At 39.4% G+C, this 19,566-nt stretch overlaps 1 protein-coding gene across 3 annotated transcripts; it reads right to left on the bottom strand.

The window, feature by feature from the left end:
* Positions 1–210: 210 nt before the first annotated feature.
* Positions 211–19,504, bottom strand: FIRRM (FIGNL1 interacting regulator of recombination and mitosis). Of its 3 annotated transcripts, none has more exons than XM_074876900.1 (24): positions 19,472–19,504; positions 18,321–18,347; positions 17,532–17,620; positions 16,236–16,340; positions 15,519–15,659; positions 14,364–14,526; positions 13,917–14,001; positions 13,221–13,359; positions 12,693–12,773; positions 11,641–11,705; positions 9,807–9,955; positions 8,791–8,899; positions 8,088–8,274; positions 6,962–7,044; positions 6,533–6,584; positions 6,105–6,194; positions 5,248–5,433; positions 4,479–4,601; positions 3,490–3,585; positions 2,953–3,066; positions 2,394–2,498; positions 1,994–2,074; positions 1,111–1,224; positions 211–814 (listed from the first exon to the last, which is right to left on the bottom strand). In XM_074876900.1, exons 3-24 carry the CDS (start codon positions 17,595–17,597, stop codon positions 629–631), a joined length of 2,520 nt encoding a protein of 839 aa, XP_074733001.1. In that variant the 5' UTR covers positions 17,598–17,620; positions 18,321–18,347; positions 19,472–19,504; the 3' UTR covers positions 211–628. The 3 variants fall into 3 exon arrangements, with proteins under 3 accessions (XP_074733001.1, XP_074732999.1, XP_074733000.1); XM_074876898.1 differs by lacking the exon at positions 19,472–19,504 and adding an exon at positions 18,875–19,202 and having other exon boundaries at positions 18,321–18,360; XM_074876899.1 differs by lacking the exon at positions 19,472–19,504 and adding an exon at positions 18,875–19,202 and having other exon boundaries at positions 5,248–5,429; positions 6,101–6,194; positions 18,321–18,360.
* Positions 19,505–19,566: the final 62 nt, after the last annotated feature.

Below are 19,566 nucleotides of genomic sequence, written 5' to 3' on the forward strand. Positions count from 1 at the left end.
AAATTTATTTCTTTCTGTTTATAGAGTTCTGTCAGTGGATGGCACAAGAGGTGCTAGGAACCATGCAGTGAAGGACCACTGAACACAAACTGCTTAAGCACCACGTTCTTTCTGCTCTTAACTGTGACCAATAAAGATTATTTTTAAAAGATGAGCCTAGCACGGAGTGGAACCAGCAGCAGACGTGTGTTCAGAGAACAGTACAGAGCCTTAAATTAATAAGTGTATTTTAAAATGAAGACAAGAATACCTACTGCCTGGTCACCTGTATGTGTAACAGGAACAAAGGTAACTGTTACTTCTACAACAGATTCAAACAGTATTCAAAATACAGTCTCATGAAATGTTTATCACCATACAGTAGCTTAGAAGAGCAAGCCATACATGAGCAATATACAAAAGTGACAGCTCAGATGCACAATAGTGTCCATTAAAATAGATCAGTCTTTCCAGCCAGTTATTATGAAAGACAGGCCAACATCTCACACCTCAGTTCATTTTGGCACATTAACCGAGACCCAGCAGTACCCACAGTTTTTTCTTCTCCAGCAATCATGGTACAAAGGCATCTCTTCCCTCAGACCAGGGTGCTGAGCTGTTTTATTGTCTCTACAACCTGTTGATCACCTTACCGTACACTGTCTCTGAGCAGGGCTAGAGCGGTGTGTAGAGCCTCCAGTTTCATGGCAAGCCAGGTGGGGGGTGACCCTTTCTGGAGCAGCAGCTTCACAGCCTCCACTGCCCCCTCCATTGTGCCTACTGCTGACTTATACTCCTCCTCGGAGGGTGGGGGACATGCTCTTTTTGCCAGAGGCTGTGGATTTAAGTAAACATGAGACATTATTCATAATGCTCTACATCGGTGATCGGCCTTCATCCAATGCAAGACCCTTAGAGATGGAGGAAGAGCTGCAAGAGACTCCCTTGCCTTGTGAGAATTCTTGCTGGCTGGCAGGCAGCGCAGAGCATTCAGGTATAATATTAAAGGCCAGGACTGCACGCAACCTTTTTTCTTAGAACATGGAGGGCAGCAAGACCTTCTTGAACCTCTTTAGCTACTTCCCAGAACTGACAGAAATCAACAATCAAGCCCAGATAAAGTGCACATACCTCTCCCGTCGACTCCAGTTCTCCATCCGTTTTCATAAACTGTGCACTGAAGGTAATTCTTTCTCGCTTCATGCGTTCTGTTCGTGCTTCTGTTGTCTCTTCTACTTGCCTCGTCTAGGGAGAAAGCCACAGGAGAGGTAACTAAACCAGGGTGGCATTACCAGCCTTCATAGGCTCAATTTGTATGCCAGAACAAAGGGGAGGGAGGGAGAGATCTTAATGTGCAGTTCAAAATGAATCTCCTTCCTCACACGCTCTTCTGAGCAGGAGAGTGAAGTTATCTACAGCTTTGATGTAGCACTGGCAGCTCTCAGTTCTTTTGCTAATTATCTGCTTGTCAAAAACTGCTCATCCAGACAGTCCTGCCCTAGGTTACAGTGTGATAACCACCCCCTCCTTCCCACTGTCTTATGTTCTGCGTGAATGGCCATCTGCTCTTAAGACAGTTTTTTCCTAACATGCAAAAACAACTAAGATGTTTCATACATGTTCATTTAGTTTTCAGAAACTGATCCAAGAGAAACGGGGAAGGAAATCACACAAACCAAACGATGAAATCCCTCTTTTTAGTAGGTCGCTTCTCTGCTTACACCAGTAACTGTGCAATTTAATAATTTTTTTTGTTCAAGGAGGGAAAAGCAAAATTTAAACTGAAGCTGGGAAGTACTAGAGGAGCAGCATGCATAGGAATAGCAGTTGTTTATCTGCAGATTAAAGCAAGTAGAAAAGTTCAACCAGAGCCCAGTTAACAGAACAATTTATTTTAAACTTACTTATTGAATTGCCATGCAGATGATGTAGGTGTAGACACAGGTTGCGTACTGCTTGTAATGAATGTGTACAACAACTAAGAGAGCAGTGAACAGCTCAACAACATACATACCTTAGCCAGAAAGCTAACAACTTTGTTCTTAGTTTCTTCAGAATTAAGGCACTGAGGAACAACATCTTCATGGCTTGTTTCCTGTCAAAAATGTCAAGTAATACTCATTTAGTACATTCATATTAACAAAGGAATAGACAAAGTAAAAAAATGTTTCTATGACAGTCCCTTCCCTGTTGCAACCAATCTAGGCAACCAGTGCTTAATCTTTCTTCACTTCCAGCTCCTCAAATCACTTACAACTGCATTACCCCTCCTTACTTTTGATGTGCAATAGCATCTGTAATGCTAAGATCCAGACCGGTCAGTGAAGAGCAGCAGACATTTAAGACAGAAGAATTTCTGTACAATAGAAGTTAACAGAGCCAAATACATGCATCCAGAGTTCTGCTATGCTTACCTCTGCAAAATGGGTGAACGCCTCCAGCGCATGCTGATGAATCAGCCAGGTCTGGTCAGCTAGCAGAGAAGCAAACAAACACGACAACTGGGGTATAACTTGCCTCTGAAAGAGGAACAAATATCTATCAGTTCCAAAGAGTTAGTTGTGCATATCTTACCATCGTGATTTATTGCTAAAGAATTGCTCTAAGGTCAAGGGACAAGTTTGTGAAATGCGAGTGTACTGCCCTGTCTGGCAAAAAAACCCCAAAACCCAACACTGTAAGGGACGTGACACTCTATTCTCTTCTTTCTTCTTGGAGGATGAAAAGTCAGCCCTTTCTAACTGGTGAGAAGCAACAAGCAAGTAAATAAACCAAGTATCTTACATGCACTCAGCATGTCTTGATTGAAAATTAAACTGCCATAGACCATTAATAAGTCTCCAAGATGATCATGTCCTGGCGCTCCTGTATGTATTTAATGAACTTGATCCTTTAACTTTATATTTAAATAAATTGCATATCTTTTCATCAAAAGGCTGAAGAATATTTCATTAAGGCCACAATTATATTTACCTGTGCTTCTTGTGGTATAAACACCTTTCCCATAGAAGACAGAAAATCCACCATTGCTAGACGAACATGATCTGGGGGATCCAACTGGAAAAGGGAAGACTGCAGTGCAAATACCTGCAGAAAACAAGCCCCAGCGAAGCTCCATCAAACAGACTACAGGTGAAAACAGAATTCTGTCATCTTAAATCTGATGACACTTTTTAGAAAACTGGACTGAAAACAAAAGGAGGTGTGCTACACCTTGAATAAAACTGGCTAGGATAAAACCGCAATGTGCGTTTTACAATGAGCACGCTCTGTGGCATATCCATGTATCTCACAGAGTTATAGGAGTCTCAAAAGCAGGGTCAACCAAAGTGCTATATACTTGGTTTAAAGACCAGGAAAGTAATCAGGGAAGAAATAACATTAGGAACCTCCATGTCTTAAAAGAAAGCCAGACCATGAAATAACTCATTTGAGATTTCAGTGAATCACAAAGAACTTGGTTTTCATGAAGTAAATTATTCCTAAGAAGGTTTTGGTTTGTTCTTTTACCTGAATAATCAGTTGAGCATCTAATGCTTGGATGAAAAATTCCAAAAGGTGAAGTAATAAACAAAGTGTCTGCTGGAGACATGGCTCATCTGAGACCTTCAACAGATCACAAGATATTAGTAACATTGCATTTTAGCTCATGGAATAACTACTTAAGAAAGAATATAAAGTTACAGTAGTGTTCCAAAATTCTTTGCCTAACTTCACATAAGTGAACACACTGTAAGCAGCAGAAGAAAATATGAGAAGTCATATCAATATTTCTAGGTAGTCATATTTTACACGACCTTTTCCTTTGATTTTTATTAAGAACATTTCTTATCCCTCATGTCCTTCCTCCATTCACTAACATAAGCAGCTAAAGGTTATCCGAACTATTTCTTTCCACTTATCAGTTGCCCAATGTCTTTGGCATGAGGTTGAAAGAGACCTCTGAAGGGGCACATTGTTGGCTCTTCTTCATCCCCACTCTCAAACTCTTCTTTTTTAATCCAGAGTATAAGCCACGGCAATCCTTTGTTCTTTACTGCAACTGCAGACACGAACAGGTATACAGTCGCAAGGAACTGCCTTACCCCCTTGTTCTCAAATATGGGAGGAAGGTTACTAGCTCTGTGGGTTTTCATGTACTAATTAAATCACTGTGAGTTTTGTTCACATTCTAATGAACATTTGAAATAGGCCAAATTTGTAATTGGCATGAATCAGAATGAGATATTTCAGACTTCTTAAGCAAGTCTGAATCTGATACTGAGAAACAGATGGAGTAACAAGGAGCCATATATGTAACATTCAGGAAAACTCAAACTCTGCTTCCCAGAGCACCGCCTGCCTAATACATAAACCAGCTGACAGCAGATGGGCAGCAGTTACACTGTGCTTTACAGAAATGGTCCAAGTAAAACAACTTAGTAACAAACACATGATGGAACAGCACCAGCCTCTCAAAGACATTGTGCTTTCATCACTGGAGCAGCAAATTCTCGTACCTGCTTAGCCTGGAGAAAAGTCCAGAACTGACCAAGCACTCCCAAGACCGATGCCTGAAGTTCTGCCTCCAGAGCATCACCAGCAAAATTGCAGGCAGCCAGCAGGACAGAAAGGGCAGTATTCTAGCAGGAAAAAATGTATAAGACCAAAAAAAGCTACACATAAACCAAACTAAAACCCCAGGCTCATATTAAACATCTAAAATGATACAAGATGGCAAGAAGCCCAGTGTGCTGTGTCAGCTGTACAGTACAGCTAATCCACCAGGCCACCGGCCAATAAAGCTTCCAAAGCAAGGAAAGCATCCGGTACTTCTGTGAGTTTCACACGGTGCTGCAGTCATTAGCTGCATTGGCAGGCGAAAGCTGGCAGCAGATACCTCATGTGGAAGTCTCTGGTTTCTCACACTCCTTCGCCAAGGAGACCAGTGAGCGTCTTTCAGACTCGATGCCGCATAAAAACAGCCAGGACTTTAAAACTTAAAAGTAATTGCATGACATAGTATAAATCAAAAAATTCTAAAGAAAAATACATCTGCTCACCCAGAGCGCAAACAAAAACTAGAATAACTAGTAAACCACAAGAACCCCACTGTCACCCTCGGAGTAGAGGGTCCTAAGATACTTTATACTAGAAGAAAACATTAGAGTTCTTGCTCATGCATATGCCAATCACGCATGGAAAAAAGCTGTGCAACACACAGAAATCCTTATAGTTTGGAAATCCAGAGTTCACACATTTTTACAAAGGGAACCAAATCTCTTTTACCACGGGTCGGAGCTCTCCCAAAGCATGCCTGCTATTCAGCCATCGCCTGCACTGCGCGAGCCCTGCCACACACAGCTGACAGGCCACTCGTTTCCTAAGGTCAGGATTCAGGGCCTTGAGGGATACGTGCTGCCACACAGCCAAGTTCTCCACCTCTTCTGGAAGAAACTTACGAGCAAATTCTACCTGTGAACAAAAGTTATTAGGAACTAAACAGACCAGAAGACAATTTGATAATCTGTCAGAAAGCTGAGAAAACAAAACACACTACCAGTTTACTTCAGAAATATTGCACGAAAAGAAAATTGTGTAAAACTTTTTGTTTAAATAAAATCCAACTTTTTATATGAAAACCCTCTAGAACTGCCAGCTCCCTTGGCACATATAGGACATCAGAATGATTAAGCGACTTATTCTTTCAGCTGCGTGAAGCAATGGCCCTAGCAAGTACAAGAGTGAGCTTTAGCCTCTCCGAGGGTATATAGAGAGGCACTGACAGGAAAGGATACTACTCTCTATCTGGTGACATGAGAACACTCATGAACACCAGTCACGATGGCAGGACAGACAGTTTCAGCAAATCTGGGAGATGTGCCATTTTCATACTTAGTCAAAAAAAGGACCTCATTGCCACCCAACAAGAGCACTCTTTGAAAGGTGTATGTGCCTTTCTTGTTTTAAAGAGCACATCTGCACAAATTGGGATCCACTATGACAAAGTAATAACAAGTACAGTACCAAGTACAGCAAGTGAGCGCTCAACATCTTGTCATTTCTGAAGAACTGAAAGAGGGTATTGTAACACAGGCCACTGATTCAAATCTCTTAAAGACTGAAGATGCTGGTGCTATACTCGCCTGATGATCTGGAGCCATCAGGAACAGCATACGCCTCAGCAGAACACCCAAGGCAGAGACCTGGTAGCAATCACCGGGCCAAGACTTTATCTGAATTAGGATAAAAGGGTAATGCATCTCATTAACAGAAAAAATCACCACTCAGCAAATGAATTCTATACAGAATGTTCTGAGGGTTGCTACGTGGGATCACAGCAGTAACACTCTAAATAACACAATGCAGGACATGTTGGAAATACCAAGCATATTGCTTTATATTTTCACAGTACTGCTTTTGCTAATTATTAAACCAAATTGAAGAATTAAAACAATCTTCATTTGGATTTGGAAAATAATGAAATTCCTTTCTTTGGTCATTTAGAAAGTTTGCTAGTAGAACTATAGGATTAAAACTGGTGCCAAATTGCAAACATCACTGTGATTCTTACCAAGTGGGCGATCACAACAACGTGGTGAGCACACAGTTCAGCTGTTCCATACCTGGAATGTGAGAGACAGAAGCCTGTGAGTCTGTACTTCCTACTCCTTTACAGACTAAATACCAAAAATGTTGTCTGAGAGATGGCCGTTTCCTCTAACATATTTAAACTTGATATGAACAGACACAATTTACTTAAGAAAACCATTCCAAAAAATAATTATTAAGTAATAGAAAAGGTATGTTCCCCTTTCTGCATGAATGTAAAAACAGCTAAGCCCTTTCTGCTCCTAATTTTCAAACTATGCTCTTTATCTGAAAAGAATCCAATTCTAGGACAATTTTGTCTTAAAAAAATCTCTCTCAGGGAATTATGTACGACCACAGAACTAACTGGATGTGTGGAAATCCTGCTTGACCTGTAATAAAAACACCTTACCGGGCAAGGAAGCACCACGCGTCCATTGCTAGCAGAGATGTGATCATACTAGAACCCAGCACAGCATCCAGCAGAGCATACTCCTGAGGAGAACAAATATATAGAAATTCATATAGAAACAGATTGCAGACCTACTATTACTTCTACTCCACTAATTAGCATAAAACCTAGCAAGATTTTCAGCTTATCCAATTTAAAATGTTTTAAGAACTCATTCTCATACTCTATATTCAGCTAGACCATCAAGCAAGCAGCTACACCTTTCGTTTTGCATACTTTGAATGTACATGTACATTCATTTCAGTGGGCTGAGGATCCTTCACTTTTGAAAACATTTCACCATGTGCATCCCTTCTTCACAAAGGCAACTTTTATGATTTTTTTTTTTTTTTTAAACCAATGTATTGCCAGTTTTCTTGCCAGCTTTCTCAGCACCTTTATTGGCAGCTTACTGAAAACCAAGCAAAACCTCTTTCTCTTTTAGGAACACAAATTTTATCTGAAAGAGGAAAGTAGCATTCAAAAAAAACCCTCTAAATTAGGGCTATAATTTTTGTGACAGCTCTTAACTTTATAAAGGTTTACATTTATCTAGAGGTTCTATGTGTGGTAAAAAGTGAAAAACTTTTAAAACATTATATAACGTTAACCAAAGCCCAGAATACTCCTCTGAAGTAGAAAAGTTTGCTTATTACCATTTTGTGGTATGCTCTTAGCTGGAATCACAACAATATAGTCTACACTAAATATTAAATGCCACTTTATTACTTCACAGTATAGCCTAACAAAACCAGGTAAATTTAATACAAATTGAATGTTGCATAAAAGAAAGCACTGAGCTTTCCTAACAACTTGACTTCCCCTCCTGCCAAAGAGAACAAAAATTTCCAGCGCCACTGAGGTTCTCAAGAACTTGTATGAAGCTTTATTTTCCCCTTTCCCAGAAGTGACATTTGCTGTATGACTGAACTCCAGTCCTGCAATTGTATCATGGCTGCTTTCTACAGAACCACTTCATACCTAAGCATCTCTCTAGAGCTAGGATCATTAAAAGAACTCATTCTTTTGTGAATAGTATCTAAGCATCACAACAGCTGAAGAGATGATAAGCAAAAAACAATCTTACCAGCTGAGGAAAGTGTGATGGGAGTGTGGAAGCAATGAAGGAGCACAGGTGGACACAGACATAGTGATAGAGGGTGATGGGAACTGCTGGCTGTCCTGTACTGATCACCTCTGGCAAACAAACAGGGAGAGAAAGCTCACCAGAACATTGCTGGAAACTGAAGAAAAGAGCTGAGAACAAAGACAAGCTGAAAGGGTAAAAGAAAAAAAAAAAAAGGGAGAAAACAAGAAAAACAGTTGGATTACAGATATGCAAATCCCAAATCCCGCAAGCAACATCTGTACTACAGAATCTTTTGTCTTTGACCGGAAACGATGGCAGTAACTTCAGTGCTTTTACACGAGATTTATGTTCCTGACTACCTTTGTCTTTTACAAATTCAGGTGATTATTAGAGGCTTTAGGCATAAAAATGCAAGATTTTAACTTAGTGAAGTATCAACAAATGAAATACATATCTCTCTTCCTATCCTGGAAATGCCATTCCTTTCCCAAAAAAACAAAAGACATCTCTGGCTCTGTTATCCTTCACTCCTGAAGCACTGAACATCAGATCCTGATTTGATCAGCATAAGGATGTAAATCCACAGTCTGACAAATTTTACTATTCGGTTGCAAGGGAAAGCCCAGCAGCTGAGCCCCTCTGTTTACCCGTACAGACTGAGTGCTGTGGTGAAGAACTACAGTGAAAACCTTTTCAGTACCTTTTTCCTGTGTTCCAGAGAGTTTGCACTTCTTCAGGCTGAGAGGACAGCTTGTCCATTATGGTAATCAGGACAAGACACTGGGACAGCTGCTGCTCAGGAGGGAGACCTGTAGAAGTTGGGGTGTTTTTTTAAATGTGATGCTAGTTGCCCTGGGAAATATATTGTGTGTATAAACTGGCTTTTAAGGAAGTGACAAACGATGAACAACTGGTGAAACATAAAAATCCCCAGTAAAACAATCAAAAATCACCTATGAACATAGCTGGGAAAAAAGGAACATTTCATCATGAACATTGTGCTTGAAGTGAAAAATAAATGCAATATACTGTATCAGGTAAAATGTAAAATATTCCAGTTCTGAACTGTCATTGCAAGATGCTGCAAAGGAGTCACAATCTGGATGCCTCACGCTTCCCCTCTCCTTGAAAACACTGGATAACTTAAACACTGAAAACACAAACTTTTCTTCTAAGCGTTTCAGGATAATCACAAGGCTAGAGTGTGCACATGGGAGAGAAGTCGGACAGCTCTCTCAGAATTATGACATGTTGGTCAGGGCAGAAATCGTGGAGGGGTCGTGTTATAACAAAAAGCCGATCATTTTTCAGTATGAAGGCATTGTACTTTTCGCAGAAAATACTTCATTTAGGAAAAAATAGCTGCCTTCCCCCACCAACAGCATGAAAATTTCAGCCTACTTTGAAAGTTTGTGACTGATGTGGATTGAAATTATGCAAAGCAGTAGAATTGACAGGATTTCTGTTAAGTAGATTAATATTGAAGTTATTGTGAGTACTTTGGAAAAGATGCACTCAACAGCAACATGAACCATGTGTTATAAAATTCATCTGAGTTAGCGTGCCACAGGCTATATCATATTACTTACAAAAGAATTAGAGACAAGCAAACCAGTACAGAATATTGCTTGTGGTCCAGAAAGTCAAAATATCAATCCTGATCCCTTAGAGATCCTTACATAGTACTATAGCAGTGGTAGCTGTATTTAAACCCACCTAACTTTTCACTTAACACTTGCTCCATAAAAGGGCTAAAGGGAAGAAGCTGGTTGATGAGAGGATCCAGAGCCACAAGAAAAACCCGGGATATTTCATCTCGATGAACTTCCGAGATCTCTGGAGCATAGAGACTGGGAGGAAATTTGCTGAGGGGGGATGAAAAAAAAAGTTAAATATTCCCCGTAGCATTTTCAGTAACATTACTTTTGAAAAGAACTACAAAAAGGCAAATTCATGATTTCCTTGTTATTGTGAGTAAAATACAGAAAAGGCTCTCCATTTTAGAATCTCTATTATAGCCTGAGAGTTGCAGCTCTGCATTCAGCCTTTAAACTAAGCATCACAATCTAGTAATTTGCTAAACATTGAAAGAAAACCTTTCAAACTCACGGAAAATGCATGTAAAATACATAATGTATATAAAGAAATACACTGAATCACAAAAAAATTCAAGGAATGAAAAGCGAAGAAAACACCTGTATACACAATTTGACAGTCGTAAATGTGACGGCAGTAACTTAACACATGACACTAATAAAAAGGTACCACAACTTCTTTGAAAAAAAAAACAAAACCCTGGGCAATAAAACAAAAAGAAAGCAGCAATATGAGAATAAAGCAAAAGAGATCATGAAATGAAAACCTTCCACTCTTGCAGCTTATAAAGTGACTGTAAAAATGCTACCTTCCTACTCAAAGATCCTGCTCAGTTTTGCTGAGTGAATAAAAGTTTACAACCTTCTGCTTGAGAAAGATCTACAAGGTAAGTAAAGTTAGAAGAGGAAACTCATAAAAAATACATCCACCCAATCTCGCAGTGAAACACGCGGTGAACGCATGCACGCATCTCGCCACAGAACCTGGTTTCAATTCCAGAAGAATGACTGAAATCAGCCATCTATATTATAAAGTCCACTTTCCCCTACTTTTCCCCACTACTGCAGCAAATGGAATGCAACTTTTGAAAGAACAACGATAAGCTGCTTGCAGACTGTTATGCTTTATGAGCGTAACATTAAAAAAGCGGTTGCTTCCCGGAGAACCAGTGTCCTTTTGTGAGATTTTGCAAGATTATAAACACAACAGTAAAGCTATGAGAAATTTCAGGATACTCTGTTTCTGATCCTCTCCCCCTTCAGGACAAATGTTTCCATACTTTGTCTTAAAGTAGAAACAATGTGTCAAATGTTGCTGCTGACACCTGCATTTCATCTTGGATTTTTTCTTTCACTAGAATTTAAGACAGTAAAAAAAGAGTGCGTGGCTGTTTTGTTGTATATGAAACATAAAGGAATTGGGATCACCAGGGAACAGTAATTCTGAATTGCCTTGACTTTGCACGATTTGAGTAACGTCACTCTACTGTTTCAAAGCGGAAGGTACGCTGCTGGGTTGCTGTGTTTCACCTCTGCCTAACTGCTGCATTGCAAGGTGACCAAAGGGTAAATCCTACCTTCAGGAATTTTGACTTTAGAAACAAGAATTTTCAAATGGACTTGCATAAATAGACCTAGTGTCCAAGACAATCAATCTGCATATTCTGCACATAACTTGTTAAGAAATGTTGACAAAAGTAATTGCAACAAAGTTAGTGCTTTGTCAATATTGGACACTCACAGCACTGATCGAGAGTGGGGTTAAGGTAACTAGTATCACACAAAAATGCCCAATTTATTAAAAAAATATTTTACATTTCTGTACATGAAAAAAGCAAGCAAAAGCTCTGGAACGAGAACTGTATTTTTACCCCTCAAAATACTTATAACTAAGAATGCAATCTGGAGATGTTATTAAGATACTATCAATAATCAATTATTTGTACTTCACTTACCTGTATATCTGAAGAAAGAGCTGATATAACTGAGAACACGAATCAGAGAGGAAAGAAAGAAATTCCTGCAAAAGCCATTATTTTGAACGGTACTTTTAATATCAAATACATGATTAAATACATTTTCTTTCTGTTCTATATTGGTGTGTAAAGTACTACGCTGCATAAACTGCTTAAGTTCTAACAATCCATAACACAAAGCAAGTACAAAGCAAACAATAAACCAAGTAATTCTAAGATTAATTACACTACATGTATATATATTGTATGTAACAATTAAATTTATAGGTTTGTTTAAAAAAATTGGTAAGTAGAGTTGTAATAGCTATAGGGAGCTGCAAAAATCTGAAGTGGTCTCATACATGCTGTAAGGCTGTTTTATCCTGTCACAATGCTATTCTTTTTGTGCCAAAAAAAATCCCAACAACAACAAAAAAATATCACCTCCCTGCTTTTACCCCATGGGACAGAACAGATGCAGAATGCACTGTCACAGCTGTTCTGAGGGAGCAAAATTTTTTCACATACATTAAGATGGGTAGATTTACAGCATATCTTCTAATAACGAGAGAAATAAAACACAGCAACAAAATGAAAGGGCCAGGAAAAGCGCAGGAAGTTAGCAACAGAGCTAACAACAGTACACGGGCATTTCTTATTAATGCCTCATCGTTTTCAATTGTTGAAATGAGCAACAATTCTGAAAACTTGGTGACGGGTTTCATCTGCTTAATTCTTCCAGCTAACATTAATATTGCATTGACTTAAGGCTGCCCATAAAGACTGGACATCTCCTGCCAACGCCATGGTGACACTGCTTGTAACAGCTCGTTCTTGTTTGGTTTTGTGTTAAATCACAGCAGTAATCCTGCTTAGGCTTGCGAGTATATACAGGTGGAAGAACTACAAGCAGGTTATGCACAGATGTTATTTATACCACCCATATGGCACAGTCGTAAATTGTTAAGATATTCTGCAGTACAAAATTATTCCATTTGCAGACCAGAGGCTTAAATTTAATACTAACATAGAATTCAAGTATTAAAACCTACCTTGGTGTAGTGTACAAGGGAATTCGCAAAGAACCTGCACAGTTTGACTGTCTTCTGGAACAGCCTGAGGTCAGTGCCCTCCTGTCCAAAAAAAAGCAGTTCTAAAACTGAATATACAGAGTAATACAATAAAAAAGGAAGATTGCTAACAATGTTCAAAACCCATTTCAGACTTGATTCTCTACAGACTCTGCAGCTATGAGGGAAAAACTTCAAAAATCTTCATTATGCCTCAAAAATGTTATCTTTTGATCGACCTTGTGATACTGTCAATTTAGGAAATAAAAAAATTCTCACAGAGTATGGTGGAAACTTAGTGCCTCACTAAAACATCCACAATCTAAACAAAGTTACAGCCCTCATTTTCATGTGGTTTCAAAAGAACATGGTATTCTGCCTACCACATGAAGTAAAAAAAAAAAAAACCACCAACCAAAAACCAAACCCAAGCCACTCCAAGCAATAATACAACACAAAGAATTTATCCTCCTCAAGTTCAACAGCAGCTTTGGGAGCTTTTTAATTCACCTGTATCTCTGACATCTTCATCTGCTCAGCCAGTTCCAAACAGGAGTGAAAAGAAAGAATAGTGTCCTTGCACAGACCACTGAGGATGTCACTGTGTTTCAGATGGCACTGCAGCAGAGAATGATGCTTCAGGCTTTGCCTAAAAGATCAGAATAAAATCAGATATTTAATTGTCAGAAGTGGTCATGCAATCAGTTACTACAAATCCAACTAATTCTTCTATTTTGGCTTTTATACAACACTAACTGGTGCAATATCCGTGTACACTGAAACCAGAAATTTAGAGAGAACAACCCTCTTCACAGCCAGGACTGAAACACAGAGGCAGGATGAAAGGGCAAGACAGCACAACTCAAGCCAAAAACGCCCACAGAATTGCAAGGTGTCTTAATCTTAAGATTATTTATTTAGACTACGGTGTTTCAAATTTTCTTCTACATTGTAATACAAGAAGTCAAGCTTCTATTACTTTTCATGCATGATTCCTAACTGCCTTCAGTGACAGTACCTTTAATACTACTTACAAGCTGAATTTCTAAATTAAATTTCTAAATTTACTTAGTAGCTAAATAGCTAAGTTGAATTCTTCAATTTCAATTTTATTTGAAATTCTGAACATCAAGCTATTGAAACACTGGTTATTTAAAATTACAGTCTGTTTATATCACAATGAATCCAAAGAGTTCTATGACATACTTGATTATGAACTTCCACGTATTGGCATGAAGAGCATGGTCCATATTGGAAATGACAGAGCATATCTCCAGCACGGTGTGGATTACTAAGGAGGAAATAACAGCAACAACTGAGTTAAATCAGATCTGTGAGTTCATAGCTACGCTACTCTCCTAGGAAAACAGCAGCAATCACAAGCACTAGGGAATACCACTGCATTGACACCCAGTCAGAAATATGGCTCGGTGCTGCCCCTTTCCTACAAACCTACACAACATGCCCCGTCCCACAGAGAAAGTTTCACGACAAAAATGGAAATATTTCAAGCTGCAAAATGCTGCCTTCCGAGAGGCTGGTCAGGACAGCAGGAACTGAGCATACTCAGAACCCTGTTTTAAAAATTCAGACATACTCTTTATAGAAAAAGAGATTGACCAAGACTAAAAAAAACATTAGACCCACATATACCTGACACCATATCTGTGATGTTATCTTCAGTAGAGGCAGAGCCCATGGAAATTGTATCGAGTAGTTCCATCAGCTGCTTCTGGAGAGAGTAAGTTTCCTTGAACATAGCTTGTAAGAGGTCAGAAATTAAGTGCAGATGCCCACAGTACACTGATTCACTGTCCTGCAGGAAACAGGGAAGAAGAGGTTTAAAAAAACATTCAGGAATCACAGCCTGATTTTTCACATGCTGAAAACACTGAGAACATTTCAGTGAAAAAAAGAACAAGGCATTGATGTACCTTCTTTAACTCAATGCCCAATCAGATCTGGAACATGTGCTACCAACTGCTAAATATAAAATGCTATTCACCTGCAGCCTCATCAACAACTAATGAAGTTTGCCTGGCTCTAGTGAGTTTAGTGGGCTTTGGATTAGGCCTCGATGTATGAACCCAAGATCGTATTTCTGCACACAACAGTACAAGGTCAGCAACAAAGAAAGGAGCATTTCAAGTATTTCACAATACTTTCAAAATAGAATTGTTAGATAAAGGTATAGCACCCGAGTTTGAGTCCTGACATGCAAAACTGATGGCAGTGTTCCCATAAGAAAGATGAATTGAAAAGTGAAAATGAAGGCTGACCAAAAGCTACCGTGTCCTTACGATAACCTTGTTTTATTTACACTGCTCTAGAGGGAATTATTGTTGCAGCTGAAAAAGCAGATCTGAAACTGGTATACGTTACTCGTCATAACGGACAAAGATCCTAATCTCAACTTCCAATCCACTTTGGAACTGGCATAGAAATAAGGTAAGCAGCACCATTTTGGTAACCGTTTGTAGCTCTGAAAATACCTCAGCTATCAGAAGTGCACAGATATCACAGAGAGCCTACGTTCATAAGCAAAATGTTCAACTGACATTGGTGCAAAATACAGAAATAGCACAGTCTGTGCCTCTCACTACCAGGTCAGATTTGCTGGGCAGATAGCTGAAAAATCATCTTTGTGCTTGTGCACAAAGTACATTCTGTAACTCTTTGACAGCTAAATTTAAATGAAAAAAAAAAATTCAACAACAGTATTATTTCAAAATAGGATCTTCTTACAAAGTGAGTGTTTCCTAAAAGCCAACCAGTGTAAGAATTCTTCTCCTTCTAACACAGACTTACCTTGCAGTGTGTAAACGTGTTCTTTATTACATAAAGAACCGAGGACGGAAGGGTACGGATACTCTCCAGAGGCACACACTCTTGCAGCGTGCTGACGTATCGTACGCAACCGGTCAGAGTTTCCAAGAGTTGCACCATAGTCTTAAAGCAAGAATAAACAACAATCAACGTTTTTCACTCCTGCAATTATTTTAAAAGCATCTTTTCTTTGCTGAATTGCACCTAGATTTCTATGGCATTTAAAGTTCACTGCAGTTTGCATAAGTAAGTAGTTTGTTAAAGATGAATGAAGCTCCATAAAATAATATCAAGCAATTCCAGAGCTTTTCTCCAATACCATGTACCCTTTGAAAGCTTTATATTTCTTTTGACTATTGTTCTCAGTTTACAAAAATTTTAAAACTTGGAATTAAGTGACTGTAAAAATACATGCCAGATTCACTCTTTAAATACAGAGAATTACATTCCATTTGTGTTAGGAACTTAAGCAGAATTTGAGATTTTTTTTTTTTTTAAATTATGATTAGTATCACATGCTAGATGTAATCAGATCGTTCACAAAATGTTAATTGTAATTTGATCTTCCTTTGCAGCTGAAGTTCATTTTAACCACCTGGTTAGTAGCTGGCAAAAATATTCTAAAAACCTCTTAATTGTTTAGGTAAAATCAAAGAATAATGTAAACCTTCCTCTGACAGCTTATTCCACGGGACTTGCCTGTAGAAGATTCCTTACAGTACTGCATAACTCTGTATCCTGGCTGGTTAATCCCTTGGCCTCACTGGACAATTCATACATCAAGTTATCAAATAACTGTAGAGTCTGTCAGAACAAAACAAAGCTTAAACATTTTATTTATAAATGTACACAAATAGAAACACCATTCTACATCTGCTTGCGTACTTGGCATGGAGTCATGGGCTACCGAGAGAACTCACAGAACCACGTGAATCATAAAGCATGATATACCATCTTATGGTTTTTCCCAATTATAGACACAAGCTATAGCATCTGTTACTTTTTCTAAAATCTGTTAGTAAAACAAACTTCACAGCTAATTCACTTGAAACATATACCTCATTCTACCAAAGATTTTTTACTTAAAATCACATCATTTTAAAAGGATTTTCATTTTGTCTCAGAAAAATTGGCTTTTGTTGAGAATGATGCCTAACATTTTAAATACATAAAAAAAATAAGCCTACAACCTACAAACAATAGTACTTTCTACTCTGAGTAAGGTCCTTGGCTATTTGATGAGCGTTACTGCTGAGACTGCAAAGACAGCAAGGTGCTTCCAGGCACGTGCCAGGATACTATCTAAACTGGTATGGTACAGTCATCCTTGTTAAGGATATGCCTGTTACGGGCATTTTTCTTGTAATCTCCAAAATTTGCTACAAGACATAAAATAATGAAAATGGAAATCAAGTGGCCACATTTTCTGGCTTTTTGAAATACACAAAACTTAAATCATTAATTCAGCACTGGTTTACTTCAGTTAAAATGTAGGCGTTGAAGAATTTTAATACAACTACAGCACAAAATTCTCAATCATTTAATCCAAAAAGATAACATATGTTAGGCCGGTATGATCTAACAGTTTATTCACTATATTATTCACAAATATCACAATGTTTATTCATGATGTATGAGTGTTGTGTTCTTCAGTTTATTTGTCCTGAGAGGCTACCTCACGTAAAAATTCTCCACCTTGGTCATTTTATAAAAAGCCCAATCTCCTCAGAAATAAAAACCAATTCTGTTACTGAATACGGAAAGTAGAACATTGTATGTTTGATCATCTCCCCACTGTAAAGGATGGTAACAATCACAGAAACAGTTCAACAACACAAAATTATTAAAAGTTTTAAACAGTACAATTTTAATTTAAAGTTCTGTATCCGAAGCAATAATTATATCATGAGACCTCCAAAAAGAATCGCTGCATTTTAAGAAGGTTTTTAGCATTGGACTGACTGAAAATTCCACATTTAATTGATGCTGTCATACCTTAGGTAACACTTTGGAGAAAAAAGTTTGTTCCAAATCTGCAAGGCTGATATGGGGCAAAAACATTTCGGTCAGGATCCTCAAAACACCTACAAAGCAAAACATTTATAAAACCTTACAGGAAAAAATGTGATTATCAGAAACATGTAACAACCTACTAGACAAAACAAAGAACTACATCAAGCAGAAACAGATCAGATATTTGATTCTGAGAGAGGCAGCGTAACATTTAGCAGGTATGCATTATCTGAAAAATTACTTAACACTAACAGCTCCAACATGCATAAACCCATCAATAATAGCATCACATCTGACTATGCTTAGCTGAAGGCTGAGCACAACTGTTTGGCCATGGAACTAGGATTTTCCATGTTCCAAACTGCAAATAATTGCACATTTAATGCGCTGGTTGGCACTAATACATAACTTAACCATGAACGTTAACAAGACTCCTAAACAGTTACATATCAGCCTCATTTTCTTATCGCTATCAGGTATTACAAAAGCTTTGCCACCTGTAAGATAACAGCCAAAAATACAATAAAATAGAAGACAAAAAGCACCCTTCTTTCAAGTACCTAAAAATGAGAAGTGGGAAAGAAAAAGCTTTACATGCATAGCTACTTTATTCAACATGCAATTCGTGTAACATGCAAGCTCCAGCAGGACTGTTGAAGACTGTGAAGGTCACTAGTTATTGCATAAGTATTTTTAAGTAGTGTAGAATTTATAATGCGTTGCAAAACAATGATCCATAGGAAGAAGAGATACTTCTTGGTCACTACTTACGAATATGCTCAGTCCAGTCTTCAGACTCTTGATACATAGAGTAAAAACGTTAAAGAAACTTAAACTCATTCTACCATAAAGGTTATCTTTAAAGCGTCTGTAGAAGTCACAGCGACTTCTTTCATGCTGTCCCATGTACACTTCATCCACCGTATGAAATAGGTAGGGATGCTCCGTAAGCAGTGTGGGCAGATACACCTCAGCACCCACATGACCAGCACAAGTATTTCTACAATATACTGGGAGAGTAAGTTGGGGGGGGGGGCTGGGGTGCTGGGAGGAGTTCTCTACAGTGCTAAATGAACCACACGCTCTTTTCTACCGTGATCTTTTATTTCAGCGAAAGGCTGTACTCATTTCCAGTGAAGCAGCCGGCTCCCAGATTTTCTGTCCTGTGTCAGCCCTTCACAAAGGGCGCACCGCGTTCCCTCCCACGGATTTACTTGCTTGAACTGTACAAGGCTGAATGAGGAACACCCCCACACCCCCCCGCCATTTCGGGGTGGCTCCCCACAGCCACCCAACAGCCGAACCGCCCATCCTGGGAAGGATATAAGGAGCCGGGGCAGGACGGCGGGCAGCTCCCGGCGGCAGAGATCCCAGTCCCAGCTTCCCAACTCTTGCAGGAGCAGCTCGGGGTCTGTCTGGGACATGGCGCCGGCTCCGCTCCCCTCAGGGCCGGGCAGCGGCGGGAAAAAGTTACCTCCGCTGTCCCAGCAGCCTCCGCGCATGCGCTTACGGAAGCGGAAGGGGCCGCGCGCCACGTGGGAGAAGCGGAGGGTGAGCGCGTCCTGCAACCGGGGCCTGAACGGGCACAACCGGGGAGGGGGGAAACCGCGACCGCGTCTCCTCGTCCGGCCTGCGTGCATCAGCCAGGGCGTAGGGAAGGTGGGTCTTAACAGCCTCTGCGCGCGTTGTTTTTGCGTGGCTTGAAACGCGAGTTTTACCGGAATGAGCGGCCACCCTGGTTTCCCTGCATATACCTACATTGCGCCAGAGGTGCGGTCACTGGTAATGCTGTATTTTCGTAAATTTAAATGGGTTTTTTAAAATGAAAATTAGGGTGCTACAAGTAGACGGCTTGCTTGTGCTAATATTTGGCAGTTTAAAGATACGTAAAACTATTTATTCTCTTTCCAGAAGTAATTCACCTGATTCATCGGCAAAATCTGATACTCTGCCTGCAAAGCATCCTTCCCTTTAGCGATAGCTACATAAAAACATCCTCTGAAAGAAAACAGAAGAA

The sequence above is a fragment of the Strix uralensis genome, chromosome 8, assembly GCF_047716275.1.
Source record: "Strix uralensis isolate ZFMK-TIS-50842 chromosome 8, bStrUra1, whole genome shotgun sequence".
Classification (NCBI taxonomy): domain Eukaryota; kingdom Metazoa; phylum Chordata; class Aves; order Strigiformes; family Strigidae; genus Strix; species Strix uralensis.